This window comes from Caloenas nicobarica, chromosome 2 (genome assembly GCF_036013445.1).
Source record: "Caloenas nicobarica isolate bCalNic1 chromosome 2, bCalNic1.hap1, whole genome shotgun sequence".
Classification (NCBI taxonomy): domain Eukaryota; kingdom Metazoa; phylum Chordata; class Aves; order Columbiformes; family Columbidae; genus Caloenas; species Caloenas nicobarica.
Window position 1 is genome coordinate 54,411,207 of NC_088246.1, and position 23,939 is coordinate 54,435,145.

A 23,939-nucleotide genomic window follows, 5' to 3' on the forward strand; every position below is an offset into this window, starting at 1 on the left:
CTGCTTTGCTGCCCATAAGAAGCCAACGGCTAATCCCGCATTTAATGATTGGCATTTTACACGATAAACAAGCGAGCAAGTGTGTATCTTCAGCTCATTCCTTACAGACAACACTGGACTCCCACTAATGCAAAAGGGTTCATTATGGTATTAAAACTTAAAGTTTCCAGGATCTTCCAGTAAGCCTGATTCCTCTCTTGAGTTAAATCATCACCGGTTACTAGTGAGAGCCTGGAAACCAGCAGAATTAAGCTGACACAAAGCAAGTGTGAAGGTGGAATCCAGCTGTGAGTGGGTGTGATGGAACCAAATCCATATCCAACCACGGAAAAAGCACAGGGGCAAGCTCAGGGAAAACGTCGTGAGACACAAGATATTTGGAATGGCAATTTTAGCTGCAGGAAACAAACTCAAGGTCTGAACACAGGTCAGTCATTTCACAAAATTGTTAACATTGTTCAGCTCCGAAATGAATGCCTTTCTCATCAGCCCTGAGGTATGCTGGCTCCAAAGGACAGTTTGGCCGTAGTCTTCTTGAAATTGCTGCCAGATAGTTTTTACATATTTTTCCCCTCTGATTAGCTTTTTTTTTTTACTATGTCATTTATGTACACATACCTAATCAGTGGTTCAAGTTTGCAAATGGGATAATAAATAACAGATCCACTTTTGCTTGTCTTTGTTGCTAGTCATAGCACATTCATCCTAATATTAGGGAAAAAATGTATATGTGCGTCCCAATTCAAAGATACTGATTCACCCTTTAGTAAGGGAACAGAGATGAATTGATACGCATGGTTAACCTAACATGTGACCCTGAGAAAAAAAGGATACTGACAAGAAATTCCAGACAGGGTCTGACTTTCAACAGTAGACAAATAAGTTATGTAAATATGTTATCTGAGTACTTGCTCCATATGCCAAAAATGTTTAATATTCACAGATAATGAAACATGTTTGAATCAGAGCAGTTTTGTTGATTCTGGCAATAAATTCAAGAGCCACTGAGACAACAGAAAATAATTTTAAAAATTAACCCCATTTTACACAACCCTTTGAAAGATTTTGACTAAAAATAGCACAATGCTGTTAAGGAAAACCAGTACTTCACAGATCCAACAGGTAAACTTACATGGCCATGAGAAACAATATTTAAACAGCAAAGTGGAGATGCTAAAGCATTAAATCAGGATAGAGGAGTATTCTGGCTCTTGCTCCTCCAGCCAAAAGGAGAACACCAGATGCACATTTGGCATAAATGTGTGTTAACCTTATTACAATGCCCGTAGATGTTTTTCTGATGCACTTAACCCTGCAGATTAATTAAATAACCTGTTAGCAGGTTTGATCAGCATAATCCTGCTACATTTGCCTGGTCTTGGCCCTGCAACCACTTTGCACGTACTTAGCAGCAATCCCCAGAAGTACTCTCAAGATCTAGTGCTGCCTACTACCCAGTTTAGTAAGAAAAGCAAAGATCTTCTGATTTAAAGTTCCTGACTTACAAGACAGTGGCTTCTTTCCTAGACAAAAGGCACACAGTGAGAAGAAAGACCAACCACGTATATGATTTATCTGCAAGGTCCACAGAATGTTCAGGCCTAATCATGAATGAGCACCACCTTACACAGAAACCGATTTACCTCTAACATTCATGTGCTCCTTGATATACCAGCTTTTAAAAGCTGAAATCTGAGACAGAGGCACTGACAGGTATATTCCCTCTCCTTATGTTGACTGTGAAGTGCTTAATCAACACATGAGGCGGCAAATAAATCTCAAGGTATGTCTCTATTTAAAAAGCCCCTGAGAACACTTGGAGTTCAGTGCTCCTTCAGCTAGGTTCTACCTGTCTCCAACATATCCCCTTCTACAGCCTTTCCTATGGTGCATAAAACACCAATAAACCCATAGTTTTTCTTTACCTAATTGTTAGACTTTCCTTGTGGGTTGGTTTGATTTTCACTAAAGCAGGTATTTGAATGTATCAGAAATGTATCCAGGATCAGCCCTAAGCTCTAGAGGCAGTGGAGAGAAGGTAGGACCTCCGAGAGAATGATTTTGCTGATCTATTGTAGACGCTTCAAAATTAAATGAGTCGTCCTCATTTAAAAAACCCTCCTGGCAGGTGGGCTGGTGCTTGGGTATTTTAAGGTAGGCAGATGATGTCCTTTGTTTCCAGGACATCCTCAGAGTTCTTATTCCCCCAAGGAATGATTTATTGGTAGTTTTGATACTATCCAGTAATTTGCACAAGAGTGAAATTATGTACTTTCAAAATCTGGAGAGAAATCCAACAAAAGATGCATACTTTCACTCTGATATATTAACAGGGTAATCCTCTCTTCCATCAAATGAGAGATAGACTTTATACACACAGGTATCATTGATTTTAACTCTTCCTTTCTTAGTTTCTAAATTTACATTTAAAACACAAGTCTCGTATGTTATTTACAAAAGAAAAAGGCTGGTTTATGAATCAGCATTTAAAAGAGGTGTGTGTATTAAAAGAATTAATCAATTGGCTCTTTCCTGAATTTCCTTCCTCGCTGTTTGCTGGCAGGAACAGCTTCATCAATGGGAAAACAGTGAAACGATGCCATTCTTATACTCTTTCAAAAAGAAGTAAAAAAGAAAATAAAAATAAATTAAAATAAAATTGTGCAGACTCTCTTATTTTCTTACTCAGTAGTTCCTTCACCAGGGAATTCTCTGCCTGGGAAGCTTACAAAAAGGCTACTGTATATTTTTATACCTCAGCAAAACTGCTGATTACTGTGGTATCCATTAAGCCTCCTACTTCCTTCACAAATCTGATAAGAGCTAATGTATATACACAATTCACTTCATAAGACTTTTTTCTTTATCTGAAATTCACTTTTATAAAAGGCAAATCAGCCGTCTTTTTCAAAATTGGAATTTCACGTATTCAGCCAAGAAAACAGGAACTACGGGCAGTTCACAAAGTAGCAACACTTTCAGTTGACCCAAAATATTGTTCAGACTGCCATATTATATTGACGGGTCAAGAGTTTTGAGGGGAGAGTGTGTTGGAAAAATTCAATAACTAATGTGACAAATTTCACTCTTTAGTTTAGAAGCTAATTGTAAGCATGCCACAAGAGAACACATCAAGTGTTGCCATGGTCTGATTTAATACATAGATCACAGTGCATTTTTGTCCATGTTTCGATGGCCCTGATCTTTATCGTACCAGTCCTTCTTGAAAGACAGACTTATCTTTGTACATTCAAAATGTGCTTTGCGTGAACATTATCTAGCATTTGCAAAAAAAAAAAAAAAAAAAAAAAAAATCACTGCTTATTAAATACAACACTTTCATTGCTAGAAGATTGAGACAAAAAGAATAAAAAATGTCACAAAATTTGTCCAAATCTGGTTTCATTCCAAACTAGGAAGCCACAGAAAACTTTCTACCATGTTAAGTAGTATTGCTTTATCCTCAGGGCAATATCCAGCAATGCATGAAAAGATCATGAACTCTAACCAAGGCACAGCTTTTCTACAGTGATTCAGATGGTCCCTGTAAAGCAAAAATGTCATTATTTCTTTTTCCACTTTGGATTTATTTTAAGATCTTAACTCAGGAAAGGACTTAATTTTATGGCCAGGCATCCCTTCCTGCATAACAATGAAATCTTAAATGAGAGCTAAGTTCCTCTTCACTGAAAAAGCTTCAGCTGATAATGGGAATGCTTACGAGAGCTCTTTCTGAACTGCTTTGGGGTCCTGTTTCCCATGCCTGGAGGTGACTATGCCATGCTGGACCATGGCGTATGCTCCTGCCTCCCCTCATGGCCGTCCTAGGGACAGGTGGATGCACCAGTTTATCCTGCAAGTGACAGGGCTCCCAAAGTCAGATTCAGTTGGTACCACAGAGACGTTCTAGACCGGGGGTGGGGGGAACACCTCCAACTGCCTAAGCAAAATGTTTTGGAACAGTCATTTAATGAAGCAATTAAAGAGAAGGTGGCAGGAAGGTCAGCAAGTTTCTGCACAATACACTCCCAGAATGAATAATTTCCCCCCGCAATCTAACAATGCCTTTAAATATGGTGCCAAAATATGTGTATGTGAGTGTGTGTATAGCAATCACTCAAGTGAAGAGACTACAGGGGGCATGACTAATACAAATGCCTAAAATAAATCTTGCTATAAGTCCAAATGTTCCTATACAAACCTTGAATCAATGTCAGCAACCAGCAGCAGCAGTAATTGCTACTGGAAAAAAATTTTCCTACATCAAGTACTATCAGCAAATATTTATATTTTCACACGCTGGGACTGCGTATATATGTTTTCAGAGCCAAGACATGAAACTTCAACAGACAGAAACTAGACAATTTTCAACTGGCTGCCAACAAACAAGGGGTTTGCTACATAACAATAACAATCTACAGGTTTGCCTCTGTACATGGAGCGCGCAATAGTGGGCCTGACAATCTCATATGCTTCAAGGAGCACTCATGCACTACCAGCACTATAGAGAGCTTTGAGAGTCCTCCTTTGCTTATGGATTTTAAACATCAGCAGCGTGTTAGCCAAAGCTTCTTATTCTTATCCTGGAGAATAACAACCTACAGATAAGAAGCAGAAATTACTGTTAAGGTTTTAAAATTGCAAAGATTTTTTTTTATTATATGGGTGAAAACCAAAAACAAACAAACAAAAGCCCCCCCCAAAAAAACCCCAACAAACACACACACACACAACAACCTCAAGCAGCCTGGGGCCTTTCATGGAACAAGACAGCAAGCTCTAGCTCTTCCCCTTAACATCTTCCTGCTCCTTATAGATATGACTGTGCAAATGCTGGGAAGAAAAATGACACGAGTGCTACACAAAACCGGCCTTAAAAATGTAACCTGTCATCAGTCAGGAAAGACTTCTGGCTCTGGGACTGACGCCATTTTACTTTTTCTGTTTCAATGTTCACAGGAAGAGAATAATGTTTATTTCAACAATTTTCCTTGTTGAACATGACAAGCTTTCCTACAGTCCCATGCTCAAGCAGCCATTGACTTAAAAGGCAACTTGGAAAAGGAATTATCTTCAACTACTCCATACTGTTAATTCATTTCCAACTCAGCTTCGCTTCATTTTTTAAGTCTTACTGATACCCAGCTTTCACAAAGGCACGATCCAGGTCTCACCCACTCAGACAGAAGAAAGGAGAAGTTTGAAGTGAATAGGCCAAGCATAACAGGACTACTGGAGGACTTCTGTTTGTCCTTCCAACAGAAGGACTTTTTATTTTGCTCTCTAACCAAAAGTGAGGGGAATGCTGGACCAGGAATGAATGGCTTGAGCTGACTAGCACAGTCAAGATTAATGGGAGCAGGATTCACGAGACTGAGGTTTAACCCATTTTTTGCTCTCTGAAGATAATTCTCAAAGTCTAAGCTTGGATGACTAGGGAAACTCAGGAACTCAGGGAGACTGGATGACTTTTGTTCTGTCAGTGAAGACTGGCAAGTGCTTCTCCAGAGTTTTTTTCTATGTCTCTCTCTTACTCTATTAATTACTAGAGTAAGAGAACATAGTAATTTAAAAATATTCTATTACTAGCAATTACTAAAACAGTTATTACTACACTTATATCAAAAATAACATACAAGGAAGGAGTTTCTCATCAGAAAATTGAGGACAGTATTTCTTTCCTTCTCCCTCCTTCCTCTGAATTACCTTTTATTTCATTGCTTAGACTCCAAACTCTTTGGAGAGACTGTCTTGCAACATACACATCTCAATTTCCAACAAGATTCTTATCTCAGCAATGATAACACAGTTCTTTATATCCTTGGTATCGACTCACCTAAACAGTCTCATAAAGAAAAAAAACCAGGGCTTGCTGGCCAGCACAATGCATGCAGTAGAAACAGCAATAGCTCCTTCCAAAAACCCACAAGCACACATGGCACTTGCTCTGGGTTAACACCGAACACCTTTGATTCTGGTGACAACTGTCTGACTGGAGTCTAAGCAACTTGGCAGCCCTGCAGAGCTTGGTCCCTCCAGAGGAGGCTTCCAGTTCAAACGAACTCAGTTTCCAACTGTTAGTCCCTTGCTCCTCATAATTGTGTTTACCTTTGCTGGAAATAAAATAAATAGGAAGGCAACAACCTGATCCACTTCCATAAAGCCAGCATCAGAGTAATCCCGGACACATTGCTAATTCATGAAAAGCTTCAGGAAATACCCTAGTTAATTTGGTAGGAACTCCCACTGGAAAAATCTTTTTGGATGCCCCAGAAAGCAGCTCCTTGGCTGGCAAGTCAAGTAACACTTCTCTTGCCCTCCAAATTAGCTCGATGCCCAAAGGAAATTACCAATCTTTCAGTTCAAAACCAAAACACACACAAGTATAATAAGAGCTGTTTTCCTTTGTGGAAGAACAGATAATCAACGGCTTGAAGAGCGGAGAGTATACATTTCTGTTAATGCTAACTTCATTATAGCCTGTTTGGGTGAAGCTCTTCTGTGTCATCACTTATACTGTTACTATCACAACACTGTTACTAACAAGCTGAGATATTTAATTTATAATGTTTTTAACCCGGCTTGAAACCTCTGCCAGAAAGCAAATACAAAAATACATAAAACCAAAAAAGTTGTAAATTGTATTATCAGTTTCCAAAATATCATTTACCACTGCAGAATTTTAATATCTCTATGTATCATCAATATGAATGGTAAAGTTCCCTAGTTAAAATGACTTGTAAAATTTCTAGCATTTCCTTTTGGTTTAAAATTTCTGATAGTTTTCTTTCAATTATCCATTTTATTTTACTTCTGGCTTTTACTGTTAACTTGTGTCCTTTATATATTAGGGATTTTGTTGGGGGAATTGCTGTAGAAAATCCCAAGACCCCTTGAAGAGCATCTGAACATCTCTAAGGCAGAACTCCAAATGTCAAAGCATCTCTGTGACCTGAATTTCTCTGGAAGAAAATATTAAAGTAGTTTCTGCAATAAAGCCAAAAGCTTAGAGCAACAGGAACAGAGGAAGCAGGAGGGCTGTCATTTCCTCTAAGATTAGTGAGATAATAATTCCTATTAACACCTCCCAGAGAAACAGACCGTTCCAGTGGGCCATATGTGACTTTATTTTTTTTTGTGCCTGAAAGACTAGATCAGTCAATACACTATGAAGGAATTAGCTCCTGGCACTATGTTGTGTGGTGTATGTGTATTTGAGACACAAACTCTAGTGCTTTTACTATGTGGTTTCACCCATAAATGTACTGTATATCAGATAAGTGGCTTATTAGCTTTAAAAAATACACAAACCATGATGTAATCAAATCTCAAATACTGTATCAACAGTTTCACTTACAGATAAATGACAGTTCCTAATCGTCTGTATTAATGACAGCTCCTAATCCTCTGTATTAATGACAGCTATTCAGAACGGTCCAGCAACATTGACACTTAGAACGGATGGATTATAGGTATAAAGGTATAATTACAAAAACACCTGCGCTGTCTGAAAGGATACTATCATCTTTACTGCACTCTAGATTATGGGAAGTTCAAAATAAGCAAAAGCTTGAAATATTTCATGACTATGCTTACAAAAATGCTCTTGAAAAACAGCTGTTGTAACCCATTTTCCAAAGTTCATTCCAATCTGCTGCTTTTAGGGTTTTTGTTTGTTTGCTTAAGTATATTTGGTCTGTGAAAAGATGAAAAGCTCCATGATTTTAGTCCCCTTTTCAGTCAATAAAAACTCAGTGGGAGAGACTCAGAAGGAAAGAGAGTAGGATGCTTTTCTTGTTACAATAGAAGACTTGGGAGACATGGGTTCAGTGCCTGGCTCTGACAGAAATTTCCTGTGTGACCTCAGGCAAACCATTTGGTGTTTCAATTATTTATCTGTAAAGCAGGGATAACCACTATCCCAGACAGGATTTGCTTGGATAACATTTATTAACATGTCAGAGGTGCTCAAAAAGTCATGTATTAGACTCCTGCTGACCATATACCCAAAATCAGTGGTCGAAGTGACCCAGGGTATGCCAGTATATCACACAGACATCTCTCATAAAACCATACTTGCCTACTACTACTCTTCAGCCTGTAACACAAATAGGTCTCTCAACAGCAGTTTGAAAGTTCTACAAAGACAAACTGCAAAGTAGAAGAAAGACATCAAGTAACGTGGGGGTAAATGCAGCCTTTTGTTGGGGAAAAGGGATACAAACCCTGCAAGTATTTATTAGCACAGTGCTCAAGACCACACCACCCAGCTGAACCTCCTTTAAGGAAGCCACCAGAGGTACAACAGCAATGAAAAACAAGTTAAGCACAAGATTTAAGGTTTTTGCCATGTTTTTCTAACAGCTATTCAAAACCATATAGTCCACCCCATCCTTGTCAGTGTAACTTAGGGTCTCATGTAGAAATGATGACAAACTATGCCTGAGGAGGAAGGGAAGGCACCAAACTCTTCTCTTTAGCGACCAGTGACAGTAGCCGAGGGAATGGCAGGAAGATGTGCCAGGGGAGGTTTAGGTTGGACATTATGAAAAGGTTCTTCCCCCAGAGGGTGCTGGAGCACTGGAACAGGCTCCCCAAGGAGGTGTCACGGCCCCAAGCCTGACAGTGTTCAAGAAGAGACTGGACAAGGCCCTCAGACACTTGGTGTGAGCTATGGGGTCATCACATGCAAGAACAAGAGTTGAACTTGATGATCCTTGTTGGTCCCTTCCAACTCAGGACTTTCTATGATTTTATGCCTGGAAATGAGCCCTTGTCCACTCGGTGGGTAGTGCACATCTCAGTTAATTCAAGCATGCAAAACACGTGTCTTGTATAAGACAATTTACCCGGACTGCTGGAAGAGTCAACACAGAGAAACATGCAATGCCTTGAAGGAATTAATCACACTCTAAGTTAGATGGGCTGAGTTTTCTATTCCTCTCTCTTGGCTATATAGAAATATATAGGATGATTGATTTCAGAGGAGACACCAGCATTTGGGCAGACAAAATCTTTTAAGGAGACTCCCACCTCTTTGCTGCTGCTGCAAACACACTCTCTGCCACAGCACAGAGGGATCAGGGAAAGGACAAGGAAACAAGTCACAATCCTTTGACAGGCAGTGTGTCGAAGGGCGGGCGATCTTGTGCATATAAGACTGGACTAAATAAAACAGTAAAATGCAATGCCATGGAAAATAACACATAGGCTGGAGAAGTAATTCAGTCTATTAGGAGAATTGACTCAATCTATACAACGCTGGTGCCTCATACAATATCCCAAATCTGTTTCTCAGGGATTCTGTCTTTAGTGCCCATCTATAAGCCCTATATATATATATATTTATCTCATACCTTTCAACAGCACAAATCTTGGAAACCTACAGAGAAAGGTCTTATTGGATCTGTATTTACACAGATTCAGTGGCACAGTTACCTGTATAGGAGGGATGGTAATACTTTTCAGCCAAAAGTCTAGAGAAGTAGGTAGCAAAGAAAGTATAATACTTTTTTTTTTCAAGTAGCCCAAAGAGCTGGTTCCATTTCACAAAGACAAATCACTCTGAATTTTAGCAATAAATTTACCTCAGTAGGGAGGTTTCCCTCTCTTGGCCACCACAGGATAAATGTTGGTATTTTAGTGGTTTAACAAAAGCATTGAAAGTAATAAACAAATATGAGAAATGAAATCTAAGAATGTGTCTCCTCCACCACAATTTATTTTGATTTTCTTTGTAGTTGACACAAAATCATCTTTTGAAAAACATTGTGTTGAAAGAATAAATTTCTCTATTACTTACATTTGTTAAAAGAACACTCAGAGCAAATTATGTAACAGGACTATAGAAGAATAGATATAAATAATGTATTCAGATCTATCTATTTTTTTAGCAGATAAACACAGGAAAAAAAAAGGGACTGTGAGCCAACCCGGTAACACATCCTGCTGATGTTACATACACCCTTTAATCCAGGAGGACTCTCATTAAAACTCAGTCCTCTTTGCAGATGTAGCTCGGGCAAGTGTTCTCCGCATTTCCTTCAGGATTAGCCTGACCTAGTTTTACACTGCATTGTAGGAAACCAGGAACACACAACCGGCTGCTTGCCCCAGGTGAGGGACAGCAGTCAGTGGCTGGAGGGGCTCAGCTGCTCATGATGATCTGGCCACAGACAAAGAACCTTATATTGTCTAAAAAAGCAACTGCTTCATCTAGTTCTGCTGCACTTTTTTTGTTTCAGTCATCAATAGCTTTCAGTGCCTCTCTGAGCTCAGAACACATCATGCCATACTCACCATCATCTGCTGAATGTGAAATATTTCAGCTCCAGTGCCAGAGAGACGGTTTGGAAATGAAATGTCAAGAAAAGCTCCAGGGAGAGTGCTTGGTCCAGCATTGTAAACCTATATGACAAAGATATATATATAAATGTATTAAAAAAAAATACACAAATGACTGCTCATAAAACTATTATAGAACTAGAGCTGGGAGTATAGATGAATTTGAAAAGATTCAACTACTATGCAAGTTTTTTAATGTCTTCAACTAAGACTTCATTTGTAAGTATCAGGATGAAGTCAGAGGTTTAGCTTTAGTCTTAGCCTTAGGCACAGTCTTTAGCTTAGTTTAGTCTTTAGGCACAGCTCATATATCAAGTGAGAAGCAGTGCTGCAGGATAACTACCAGCCATCAATACAAATAACATGAGATTTCTACCTTATATACGGAGACACTGCTAATAATCTTTGAGTGTTTTGGTTACACCATCCAGAAGACTGTAAGAAATATTGCTACCTCAGTTAATATTCTCATTTCCATCTGGTAACCACTGCATTACGTTCTGCATATGTTTTCCTTATGGAGCAGAAGTCAAAGTAATGATGATTGTGACTACCAAACTGAGGGTTTGCTGAATGAGTTGCCAGGAAATGCATGTCAATAACTTTCATTCGAGTTCTGGGGTTTCCAATTAAATAAACTCTTAGTGGAAAACATCGGCTTTCTATCAAACCCCCCACAAATTTTCAACAAAAACTCAAAGAATTTCCAGTCCACCACTGAAACTTATCCAGTGAAAATTCCAAAATTTGTGGGATTTTGCTGAAAAGAAACAATCCATGGAAAAATGTAAATGAAAATAAGTTTTCATGTCTATCTACATTTTTTTTAATCACAAAAAATATTTCCTTATTGTTTCTAACAAATATATAAGTGCATACAGTAAAAACATGAAGTCCATTAGAATATTTATCCCCACTGAGATAGTACTGTCAAAAGATATAGCAATCAGTAGTTAATTGTGTAAAGTACAACTATTAAAACCAACAGGTTTTCATTCTTTAAGCACTGTTTATGTTTGAAGAAATGCCTGACTGATAAAGAGAATCGGTTCACAATGCCAAATCCTTACAAAAACCCTGAGGCTCAAGGCAGGGGGAAAAATCCCACTACTATGGAGCATGATAAATGCTGCATGAAATACAAACATAATGTTTCATGTCAGACATTTTAAAAAAACTTTATTATCTCACTGAGATCAGATATAAGAGTTAAGGTAGAAAAGACATTTTAATTGCACAGCTTGTTACCTCCCAAAAATGATGCATAGATCTGTTTCCTTATTAACGTTGGACATGGTATAAATTTTCACATGTAAAACCAGCTATAAAGCTCCATGTTTTTGTAAATCATCTCTTTTGTGGTAAAGAAACTAAACTTCTCCAGATGGAGAAACAGAGTAATAAATGGCAGGCAAATCACTAAAAACAATTAAACAAACCATGCTTTGCCCATTATGAAACTCTACCCCTTCTCTCTGACACACACAGTTATGAGGTTTACCACATTACTGGAGAGCAGATCTGTGACTTGTTATATTGTAATTTTCTGCTTCTATATGGAAAAAATATTATTAATATTGAAAACTTGTAAGTGTAAGAGAGACGAGGATGGTGCAGGACAAATGGTGGCTCTGCCAATATATTGATTCTCTGTCCCTTACCTGTTATCACTTTGTTTCATTGAAAATATTCATCGAGTTAAAGCATTAGTACATCTGTTCTTTATCTGTTTTTAACCAATAAGTGGCTGGGGGCAAGGTGAGGAGGTAAGAGGGAGACCTATAAACCCGCAAGAATGAAATCAGAATCACAAGAATTAATAGCCTGGTTCACAAAAGCTTTAATGTCCTGAAATCCTGCTTTCACTTCTTTTCAGTAAATAGCTAAGGGCACTGCATGACAGTGGGGGCTTAATTGCTCTGGCCCACAGTCTGTCCACGGAGGAAGACATGTGTTACTCATTATGAGCTGAGTGGCATTTGTGCCTCGGAGAAAAGAAAAGGGGAAAAAGGCAAAAGACTTTTTCCCAACAAATGATTCCCCTACCTCTGCATGATTTATCATTCCCTAGTTCCATCTAGCGGTCAAAAAGGATTTCAAGTGCTTGTAATAGATACGGTCACAGCAGTGAGACAAGTTCATTTTGGTTGCATCGCAAGAGTTCGTTAGAATAAATCATCTATGTGTTTTGCCACATCAGGAACCCACCTAACTGCCACGTGAAATGTAATCTATAGATAATCCTTGAATAACACTGAGATGCTATGAGGCATTCAATGAAACCTTCTCACCCCTGTCTTTTTAGTGTCACGGTCTCTTCCCTGTGCTGTACTCTTATCAGTAGCTCTATAAACATTTTCATACCAGGGGCATTTAGCAAGTCTGAATCCCTTGCACAGGTATGTGTTTGTTTGCATGGATAAAGGCTGCCCGTTCTTCTGCTCAATGACCGCGACACTAAAAGGAATTACTCTTCCCTTTTGAAGCTGTGACTGCATCCAAAATGTGGCACTTGAGTAACCACAGCTCTTTACTCAGTGAGTGATGAAAGATAAAAGAGAAACAAATGGTAGCATCTTCATTCCTATGGAAGTGAGATTCGCTATTTGCAATTCTGTTATAATATATCCAGATAAGGAAATATACCATCCCTGCATGCTGCAAATATGGCACCATCAAGAACACACTGCACAGAATACCGTGATTCAGAAACATGTACCAAAGCCCATACTACACTCAGAATAACAGAGATATAAAACCAGAATATGCTGTCAAGGAGTCAAAATAAGGATCGGGTTTACCTGCAGTGTGAAGTTGAGAGACTGGAAAAGGCATTCATTGTTTTCCAACTGAACAAAGTTGGATGTTTCCACAGAATCGCCATAGAAAAATGAAGTAGGGAAGACTTCTCTGAAAGATCAAGACAGATTTAGTAAGCTGGGTTTGTCACCAAAATTAAATGTATTTGTGGCAAGCTGAATTGCATCGCTTGCTTTCTGGTCATGTGAAATTCTATGGGACCGTTTAAAATTAACTTATTATTTGTCATTTGATTTCCTCTTGACAACAGTAGACTACAGAAGCAGCATCTCAACTGACCCAGGTTAACATCCCATCATTGAAGCAGACTTTGGATTACTTATCATATCTCTTTTTCGACTTTCCTATCAAAAAACCTCTTCTCCAGGGCCCACTGCCATGGATGATTTGTGCAAGTCCTGTAGCTTATATAACACAGGAAATCATTGCACTACCAAGTTAATCTGAAGAAACAGTTACTAATAGGAATATTTTCAGTTACATATTCACTAAAGTAACATTTCAATTTTATCTACCATTTACATACCATTGCAAGAATAAACACTTCATTAATTATCTGAGCTTCACTACCTTTATGATTAGCAGATGGTTAAAGGGAAGAGTAAAGGGGGGTATAACTTGCTTTCAACAACAGTGGCACAGGCCCAGTCTCCTCAACCACTGTTATCATCTTATCGCAAAGAAAAACACAGGAGGGTTTTATCAGAAAAGATTTGGAAGCACAACACAGTACCTGGAAATCCTGCAGAAGAGGACTAGGAGTGCTTTAAGCATCCTTTGTGCCTCCTAATCTCAGGCTGCTCCACTGGCTGTAAGGGGTCCTGGTATAATTTCAGACAAACCTTGGTGAGGGACTGCCTAAAACGCTGTCTCCTACCCAGGCTGTCATTTTGAGTCAGTTTTTTGAGAAGGATTTTAAGCCTGTTTAGGTACATTCCATTTTTTCCTGCCTGCTTCCTAAGCTAGGGATTTCTAGTGGAAACAGCGAGAGACAGATTTACTCCTCCCATTTATGGCATTGTGCCAGAAGGCTCCTCCCAAACATGGTACAAGCCCTTCCGGGCTATTTATGACCAGGGATGAAATTTGCTCTTGTAGACTCAAATGTAGGGCAGCTAATAAAAATGTACTTTAAAAATACACTGTCCAAAAAAGAATATTACTAATATTACCCTGCCTGGGAATGTAGTGCCCTCCAATAAACCAAACTTTTCCCTGGTAGTTGGACACTTCTGTGAACTTGAATTAACTAAGCCTTGTCTATAAGAAAGAAAAAAATAATCCACATAGTCAGTTGGGTGGGGTTTATGGATTCAGAGACCTTGTCCTTTAAAAAAGTACATTCTGAAGAGAAAGAAAAAAGCCCAATTTTTATCACTTTTTTTGTATGCAGCATTCTGTAGGTGACAGAGATCTGAAGACACAGATCAAAGTGTTCATATCTGTAAAGCTGTACAAAAATTGATCTGCAAAGCATGCAGAAGCAAGAGGTATAGAGTTAAATTTCTATACAATCTGTAAAAAGAAAGCATCCAAAAACTTCCAGAACATGCTGCTGAGATTGTACTTTCAATATGGAGGAGACTTTTGTCCTTGTTAGTCATCTTGTGAGGTCTGACAGCACTCTTCACTTCTCTGAGCAGGCTCAAGCCATTCTGACTATTTTAGCCGTCATTAAGAGATTTTATTTCTATGCAACAAGAGGGGAAAACAGCTTTATGTGGTAAAACCCAGACTAGTCTATGAATCTGAGTTTACCCAGCTTTTCAGTCAAATCATATGTCAGTGCAGCTAACTTTGTTCCTACATACGTAGCACACTGGTCAAGGGAATCTTTGACTTCCACTGATGTCAACCTGTATGGGTCATTTAAACAACATGTATTCCCTGGGGGTTGCCGTCAGTGGTGGCTGGAACAGACACTGACCTCTTGGGGACACTGATAATGAGTTTTTGCTTCCCCAGTTTAGGAACAACTGTCAACTTTCTCAGTCTACATGGATGCTAATTCACCTCCAGAGACCAGGTCCCCCAATTCCAACTGAAACACTGCCTATACTAGAGAAAGGTCTGTCTGTTGGGACTGGCCACAAATCTTTCATTCTGGATTGCAATGCAGAAGTGGGAGGGAAGACCCCTGAGTACAAAGGCAGGAACTCGCACATGGGCAGCCCCGTGGAGAGGACAACGGCTGTGTGTTAAACAAGTCTTCCAGCCAAAGGGTGAGTGATGTTCCTCGGTTGGTACTCAGACGCCTCACAGACTAGGGAGCAGAGGGAGTGGGAAAATGAACAGAAGCTAATTTTGATTGTGAAATTAAACAGAAAGGTGAACAGCTAGACTCCATCAAGCTCCTGAAAAATCCCAGAACATCTGACCATAACCTTTGGCCTGGTGATTCTCAACCACATCCTTAAATATATACCATAAAGAACAAGATGTGATTTACTTGTTCTGTTTTTATTTTATTTGAAGGTACATCAGATCTACAGAATCACATGAATTCAAATATGATCACTAAAATACCTACTCTAAATATGATGGCAAATAATTAGCATTAGCTAGAAAGGAGTAAGAAAGAAATACAGTGTTGGAATGAAAGGCATGACAAATAAAATTCACAGATAACAAAAGATGTTGTCTGTATTTCCAGAGCCTGGGAAACAGGGAAAAAGCAAGAGTCTCTACATGTAAACAAAGACAAGAATTCAGTTTTTCACCGGAAGAGACTCAGATGTTATTGTTAGGATTATTATTATTTTTGTTGTTTTCATTTAGTGATTGGTACTTACCCCGTGATAGATGAGTCCACTTCATGCATCAGGGGCACTGAAAGGGTTAGAGTATTATCATGCAGAGATTCAGTCCGTTCTAGGTTTCCACTGTGCCAGAAAGGAAAAATAAACATGCTGTAAATCGACATCCTTCGCAATATATCACACAGTTTCACAGCTACAGCTACCATCTCTCTGCCTTGTACTCCCAGCCTATTTGAGTGATGTCAGCTCTCCTTCAGAAGCCTCTTAAAGACTAAGAGTTACATTTGTTCATACCACCTTGAAAAGGGCACACACATAAAGCATGTGTTTTGCAGCTGCTCCTCTGAGGCTGTGACATGATCAGGTCCTATCTTGAAGCAAGGTGTGAATTCAAAGAGCAGCGTGAAGCTACAGCAGCCATTGTACACAGTGGAGAGAAGCACGGACATTTGGACTCCAGTGCCAAGGTTCATCTACTCCCAGCCTGACTGTATGTCAGTTTGGAAGGGATATACACACCCCACAGAGGGTCTTGACTCAGTAAATGAAACTGTGCTTTCATTGTACCTGCATTGTACCACAGCACAAATTTGGTGCCACTACAAGCAGCTTTCTAGGTTAGACCCTCGTACTGAACTGGCTGTAACCTCTCAGCAGTTCCAGCCCCTCTTCCTGTGTTTAGTTGCCAAAATGAAAGCCCTTTGACTTTACATTTTCAAAGGCAGTTGCCTCAACTGGTCAAAAGCAGAAGGAAGATAGATAAAAGAGAGAAATCATCTCTCATTTGAGTTACTTTCAGTGTGGACACTTAAGTATCAAGTCTGGGAAAGGCTCCTGAAATGCAAGTCCAACACACAAAATTGTAATTATTCTGATGGTGAGTCTGGTTGGTGGGTGATAGCTCAGAAGAGCAATCTTGAAAGATATGTCACATATATTTCCAGTTTCTTCAGCAGTGACTCTGGAATCACTTTTGCCTTGCGGTTCATTGGATTTACTCACAAATCAAACTGGCAAAATAAAAGATATGGTCCTGTTTATGTAAGGACAGTATCGCTGAGACAGCAGGCAGTAACATCCCAAGTGATACCATGCAGATTGTGAGTTGCTCAGATTACAAAACCAGAGCCTGGTGACTACATACATGCATAGACATAGCTCAGCTTTCTGCAACTGGTCATGTCTCTAATAAAACTATAGCCCAGATGGAAAAACCTACAAACTTTAAAGTCCCAGGAAAAAAAAAATCTAATAAAAGCTTTTCCTCTGCAGAGGCTCAAAGAAGAGTCCAAAATGGAGACATTTCTTGTCCAACACAAATACCAATATACCATGGTGGCAAGCAGAGTAAGCAAGTATAACTCCATATAGGGCTCACAGGTATGTGCTTATCTATTTGAAATGGAGCAAAGGTACTGACAGTGACTCTAGCTCTAGCAAAATAGCTCCTGTCAGGAAGCACAAAAGAGTTTTTTAGGGTTTTTTTTAGTGTTGTTTTCGGGTTTTAATTATTATTTTATTTATTTAAAAAAATAAAAGAGTAAATGTAATGTAATGTTTAGTCCTTTCGCCAACTGATCTCTCGCACTATTGAACCAGTCTCTTGTTACAGATGCTACTGCCAAATTTGCAGCTTCAAGGGACAGGCTTAAATGGCCACTTGAAGGGCAATACTTACTTTCCCGTGACACCGTGGCATAGCTTCTCTGTGCCCAGCCATTTCTGCCAGACTAGCTCCAGTTTTGTGTGGAAACAATGTGCCCACTCATTGCAGTCTGGCCACAGCACAGACACTTCTTCGCCATTTCCTTATCATTGACTTTACCCCAGGGCCCCCTGCAACTCTTGTGGTAGAAAGATTTTATTACACTTGACAGCAAGGGAATTGAGCAATTTGCCCAAAGTCACAGAGAAAATGAGGGTAATCAGCACTGGGATCTGCACTGTTGTCTTTGGAGGTTCAGCCGAATCCTTCAAAACACAACTGTCCTCCCATCCATCCTCATGAAATGAGAAACTTTCTCTTAACCCCTCTGAGCATTTGCATTATGTGTACAAACTGCTATTTATTTCTTTGCTCCACCTAAAGGCACCGACTAACCCTTCTCACTAGTAGGGCACAGACGTCTGAGGAGCAGGGTTACAGAGGAAAGCCTGGTGCTATCCAGGGCAGGGAAATGAGAGGTACAATCTGGAAAACACTAACTGGGCAAATTTAAAACAGTGCAGGCCCATCTTTGCACCAGCTGGCATTCACCTAGCAGATCCTGATGTATCTTGCTCACCTAGAAGCATCACATCTAAACACACAATGAATTTCCCCTCATGGAAAATAAAACTTCTGTAACACGCAATACATGGTCTTGCCCTGTGATGTGAGGTCTCACTTTCAGTGTTTCATACCAGCCCTACGTGCTGCAGGATCTTGTTGCCACCTACAGCTGTTACTGCAGGGGACGACTACGCCTTATGAGATCAGTCACTCAGCAATTGCTACATCTCATCTCTCATCTCCAGCTGGTTGGTGGGGTGTCATCAAACTGGGGAGGAGAATTCAGGCTGGAGATCCCGATTTTGACACAGGAGGGTATGAATTTGGCCCACTCATGCAGTAAGTAGAAGCAGGAACCACTCACACACCCAGTATGTCAGAGCAGTGGTTCATGGCCCAGGTTAATGCAGCTGTGCTAACATCATTTCCCATACACATTTCCCTGTGAGTGAAACACCCACAGACTCTGCTTCTTTGTGGCACATCATCTTAGGAGGCACAGAGCATGTGTCACCCCTTTTATTCTGCCTGAGATAAAATCCCTTTGCAAGCATAGTTGGCATCACCCTACTTAAATGCCTGCTCCAAGTGCCCTTGGGAAGTACCCTATTCAGCTGTTTCACACAGTCTGTCATATCTCGCTGAAGATCCAGAGGGAGAAAAAATAGACATGCAACTTTGGAAACTGTCAGTGAGATCCCTGACCATCTGATGAAAGCATTTATCTTTTCTGGTTGGCATCCAAGTATGCTTATTTCATTCAAATGCTGGAACAAATAGGTCTGCCTGGTGCTGATCGTCAACTGCAGCTGAGCTGAGCTTGATACAGGGCCCAGAGGGATGGGCATAGAAACACAAGGGCCTTCCAAATGAGAGAACACAAAATGCTCCTTCAGAATTGCAACTGCCTGGCAAAGAAAGCCTAAATGTGAACCTACCTCATTTTTTCAGGAAGCTGCATCACACGATTCCTCTATATTATCAAAATACATGCATTTAGCCCCAGTAATTTAACCTCATTTAGTACACATGCATGTGTCTACAACTAATATCACACAACTGTCAAGCATATACAATGCACACATCATGTGACAATGAGTACCCGAGCGATCAAGATATACAAAGGTTTCCTTACCTTTGGGCAGTGACAAGGAAGGTAAGTGTTTCCTCCTGCCCAGACAAGTGGCTTGTGTCAAAGATCACACTGAACTCATACTGCACAAAGAAAAAGCAGTATTTAGAGACACCATATGTTGCTTCAAATTTATTTATCCTGAAACTTCACATATATTTTACTGACCTAGCTATATTTTTATACATGTAAGAGACCATCCTCTACTGCAGAGTAGCTTTTAAATCTTAGCACTTGTGTCTCTGTTCAAATACTTAGAAAGTCCGATTTTTCCCTCATTGTGAAAAGGCCTTTACTAGAATTGCCATTCAATAATATTTCTTGAGGAGATCATCTGCCAGGGGAAGAGACTCCCAGTATAAGCCGATCGCTACCTGAAACCACCTCAGCACGGATCTATAAATCTATATGTTTACTTGCTGATGAAGAGATCTTTTGAAGGAATAAAGATCATGCCACAGGCCTTCATCTTCTACTACCGAACAAAACCTTCTTTAAAAGCTACCATGAAACCATAATGTGAAAAAGTCATTAAGACATTTCCATTGCAATATATGCTAATTCAGTTGCAGTTTAATGTGAGAGAAGGCAAAAATAAAAACAGAATAAGACAACATAAATAAGAGTCCCTTTCTAATTTTCTGCAGAGGAAATATATAAGTTTTTCATAGCTGCAGCTTTTGCATCATTTTTCACAAGCATTGTATTGCGGCTCACAGGGTACTGTCATTGGCTGTGCCTGGTGGGAAAGAGGATAGCTACCCTCCATAACTGTGACAGGCTTGAATATCTGTGTTAGAAAGCTACAGAAAGCATCAGTCACAGACATTTAACAGAGCAGTTGCCCTTTCAGCCAGTCTTTGGAGACAAATGCAAATATCACAACATTACCCTAGATTTCGATCTCATGAAAGGAAATCCCACGCTGCATTTGAGGAAGTCTGATTCCAACAATTCACAGGCAATGCCCAGCTCCTCCTGTAAGAAAATAAAAAACACCATGAGATGATAGATCTGGGGAGAAAAGGAGGATTACTAACAAATACCATTGTGATGAAGTACCTCAGAAAACTAAACATTTCCCACCATAGCACTGTTATTCCCAGAAAACTAGTACTCATTGAATAAGGAAAAGTGCAGTGTTGCGCTTCCTCACTCCACCTCAATCCGATCAGTGCTGGGAAGAAGACAACCATCAGAACATCGGTCTGAGAGACAGATCAGAGGGAAATACTGCATGACTAAAAACATTGGAGTCAGGGGATCCGCCCAAATTTCTTGGCTAACTCAGACCATCAGTTGTTCCCTCTGTTTATTAAAAGCCAGCTTTCCAATGGTTCAGAACAGATTCCGCAAGGTAGTTTTTCCAGATGCCAGTATCACAAAGAGAAAACTATGTTGGGTGACAGCAACCAAACCATGCCATGCACAGATACTGGAGAAACATTCATTTGGTCTTGGTGTCATTCACTGCCCTGATCTCTTTCTCTGGTCCACAGGATGAATCATGCTGATATGGATACCAGCCTTCTTTAGTGATACAATGGTAGCATAGACAAAGTTGGAGGATTAACCTCTCCTTGTGCTAAACAATGACAGACTATCAACATTGTCAATAATACAAATGAAAAAAAGAATAGCCCTATCCTGCTTGACTGGTGACTCCACTAAAACAATAAATGTGCTTTTTTTCAAACTGAAAGTGTTTCGTTGTTCCATAAAATTTAAGTGTCTGGCTCCAGGTTGGCAGGCCTTCATCTCCACATTATCCAAGAACAGTTTTGTGCTCTGTCACTGTGAACAACTTTGTCTCACTAAATTTCAGGACTGGCATTCAATTCCACAATCTGATATGCACTTTTAGGTGCCTACACAGTAAGTGATTGCTATGTGATCTCAGTGCCAGCACTCCTATCAAAGTCAGTGGATGTAGAAAACAGTTCAGCAGACTAAATGTAGATGTTTAGTTTAACTGGACTGAGTAACTCTCTAGGCCCTAGTATTGCCTAGATCATCATTGGAGCTATGGTATTGATGTTATGCAGCTACAATATGAATGCCTAAATTAAGACATCTAAGTCTAGAAATTAACTCTGTAGCTGAGAATCTCTCAGCTACAGGACATATGATTTATTTGGCCTATTTTCAGTATTTACAGCAGTTGGTGAAGTCCAGCCTCTGTCTGCTTATGCATATTTCCCAAATCACTTTGAATATGAGTTCTACTTTAAACATGCACTTAGAATTAATCATTTACATGAGTTCCATTCTCAGCTGGAACAAGCATGTGTGGAAGCAGATTCCTGAACCATGCACTCAGGCTATAAGCTTCTCAAAAAAAATGCCTCTCTGCTTTTCACGTTCTGACCTGAGCACAGCATTACTGCTCTACAGACATTACTATTATCCTATCACAAGTCTGACAGCATTCAGATTCTTGACCTTTTAACTGCTTCATGTGATATCTGAAAGACACCACCTCGTTTAGCTTCAAAATCATGGTTCAAATCAGGACACACATTTATAGAAAATTATAGCCCTAATGCTATATCTAAGTCAGACAGTATTTCACTGGTTTCATATGAAAAGAAAATAACATAAGGATAAAATTCATGCATGCTTGGAGATGCCTGATGGTGTGCTATTACTCCAGTAGCGCTCAGATGCCAGAGCAGTGGCCTTCACATTCAGCTTTGTTATGGATTTGTTTCCTTGCTATCTTCAGTAGGCTTCCATTTCCAGAAATACAAAACATGGCACTGCCCAACAAATCAAATATCTAGCTTCAGTGGTACAAAGCTGCCACCCTCTTGTGCTGAGTTACATTTTCTCCTCTATTTAACACAAAATATCAGAGCAAGTGTTTCATGGTGAAGCATCCCCTTCACTTGCCTTTTCCTCTCAGAAATCTGGGAGGTTCTCCAGTTTTATGCGAGTGATCAAGTGAACACAAACTCTGAGCAACTGCATAACCAGACGAAAAATTTCACAGCTGTTTCCTCTGGGAACATTCTTGGTTCTGTGTTGTTCAAATGTCCCTTGTTGTCTAACTGTGGCAACCTATGAACTCTCTTTCATCAACTCCCAGCCTCTGTTCATTCAAGAGGGGTTTCTATTTACATAGCTGTCTGGTGGTGACAGTGACCAGACAGACTCAAGAGGCTGCCTCCTTTCCTCAAGGCCGTATCACTTCAGAGATGTCAAAAAACACGATAACAGAACAAACTCTCATCTTGACAATGGAAAAAGTGCAGTACTACTTCTTTTTGCACATGGGTGGCTGCCTGCCTTTGCAGCCCTGACAGCAGGGGGGCAGATGCCAGTGGTGTTATAATGGTCTGTTAAGGAAATGACACACAATGTTGCATTGGCTGGTTTTGCTGTTGTTGCTTGCAACAGCTTAATGGATGCAATAAGATTGATTTCAATAACCTTTTGGATTCATTAGCATATCATCCAGATTAATGATTAGTATTAATACAGAATTATTGAAGTTCAGATTTGACATTAGGAAAAGGTTCTTCACTGAGAGGGTGGTTGGTCACTGGAACAGGCTTCCCAGGGAAGTGGTCATGGCACCAAACCTGTTCAGTTCAAGGAGCATCTGGACAACACTCTTAGCCATATGGTTTAGTTTTAGGTAGTCCTACAAGGAACAGGGAGTTGGACTTGATGATCCTTATGGGTTCCTTCCAACTTCAGATATTCTATGGTTCTATTAATACTGCAAAGACAAATTGTTCAATGCTAGGAAACAGCAGAAATAAGTTTGCCTGCACTACACTGGTTCAGCCTTCTGCACATTTCTAAACTACACAGGCTACCCAGAAAGCTTTTCCCTTTCCCCTGGACTCCTTTCTTTGCTCTGTGATTAGGATGGAGAAGCTCAGTTAATATGTAAACATTTTGTTTTTTCTTCACCGCCCACTGTCTGGCTTCAGGCTTTATTTGCAGTGCACTGTTTTGGAGGGAGAGAAAATTGTTTCTTCATGGGGTTTCCTATGGTGTCCAGCTCTGTAACATGTGGGCACTCTGTAACCAGTAAATAAATTCAATTTTCACACTACTCCAGCAAGCTGAAGAGTCGATGCTGTCTTATCTAACAAATAGGGAATGGAAACAGTGCAACTCAGGACTTCCAGAAATTTTGTACGCGACTTCCCACTGGTGTTAGGTAACACTTTTAGTGTGTAATAGTTCTCTATGACAATATAACCCAGCTTACTGCATGAGTTTCCATAGCAGTTTCTAGTCTGCTTAGAAAACACAGTCAAAGGGGTTGGAAGTTTCCCTTCCAATGAGAGAGTGTGAAGCTTTATCTGGAAAACTTTGTTTCTTTCTGAAATATTTCACAGCGTTTCATATTCTTAGGAGAGTCAATCAGATAAAAGGCAAGCTAATTAGCCTAATAGCTGTGCTATCACTGTATAACAAATGCAGACCTGGGTATGAGAAACACAAAGCTCAGGCTGGCTCACATTCTGTTTCTCAAAGTCCTTCATTGAAGAAAGAAAAGTTCCTGATACTTACAACATGAACAACAGAACAGTCAAGTTCTAACTCCATTATAAGGGGCACAGGGGGAAACAACAACTCAAACTAAATCCTATAG

At 39.8% G+C, this 23,939-nt stretch overlaps 1 protein-coding gene across 2 annotated transcripts in view; it reads right to left on the minus strand.

Moving 5' to 3' along the window:
• The window catches only part of ITGA9 (integrin subunit alpha 9), a 226,059-nt gene that overhangs the window by 34,780 nt on the left and 167,340 nt on the right, over positions 1 to 23,939 (minus strand). For both annotated transcript variants that reach the window (XM_065629502.1, XM_065629503.1), the window contains exons 19-23: positions 20,219 to 20,305; positions 19,331 to 19,410; positions 15,957 to 16,046; positions 13,146 to 13,254; positions 10,300 to 10,407 (exon numbers count right to left, since the gene is read on the minus strand). In XM_065629502.1, the coding sequence (XP_065485574.1) occupies positions 10,300 to 10,407; positions 13,146 to 13,254; positions 15,957 to 16,046; positions 19,331 to 19,410; positions 20,219 to 20,305 (474 nt within the window). The remainder of the gene's footprint in view (positions 1 to 10,299; positions 10,408 to 13,145; positions 13,255 to 15,956; positions 16,047 to 19,330; positions 19,411 to 20,218; positions 20,306 to 23,939) is intronic.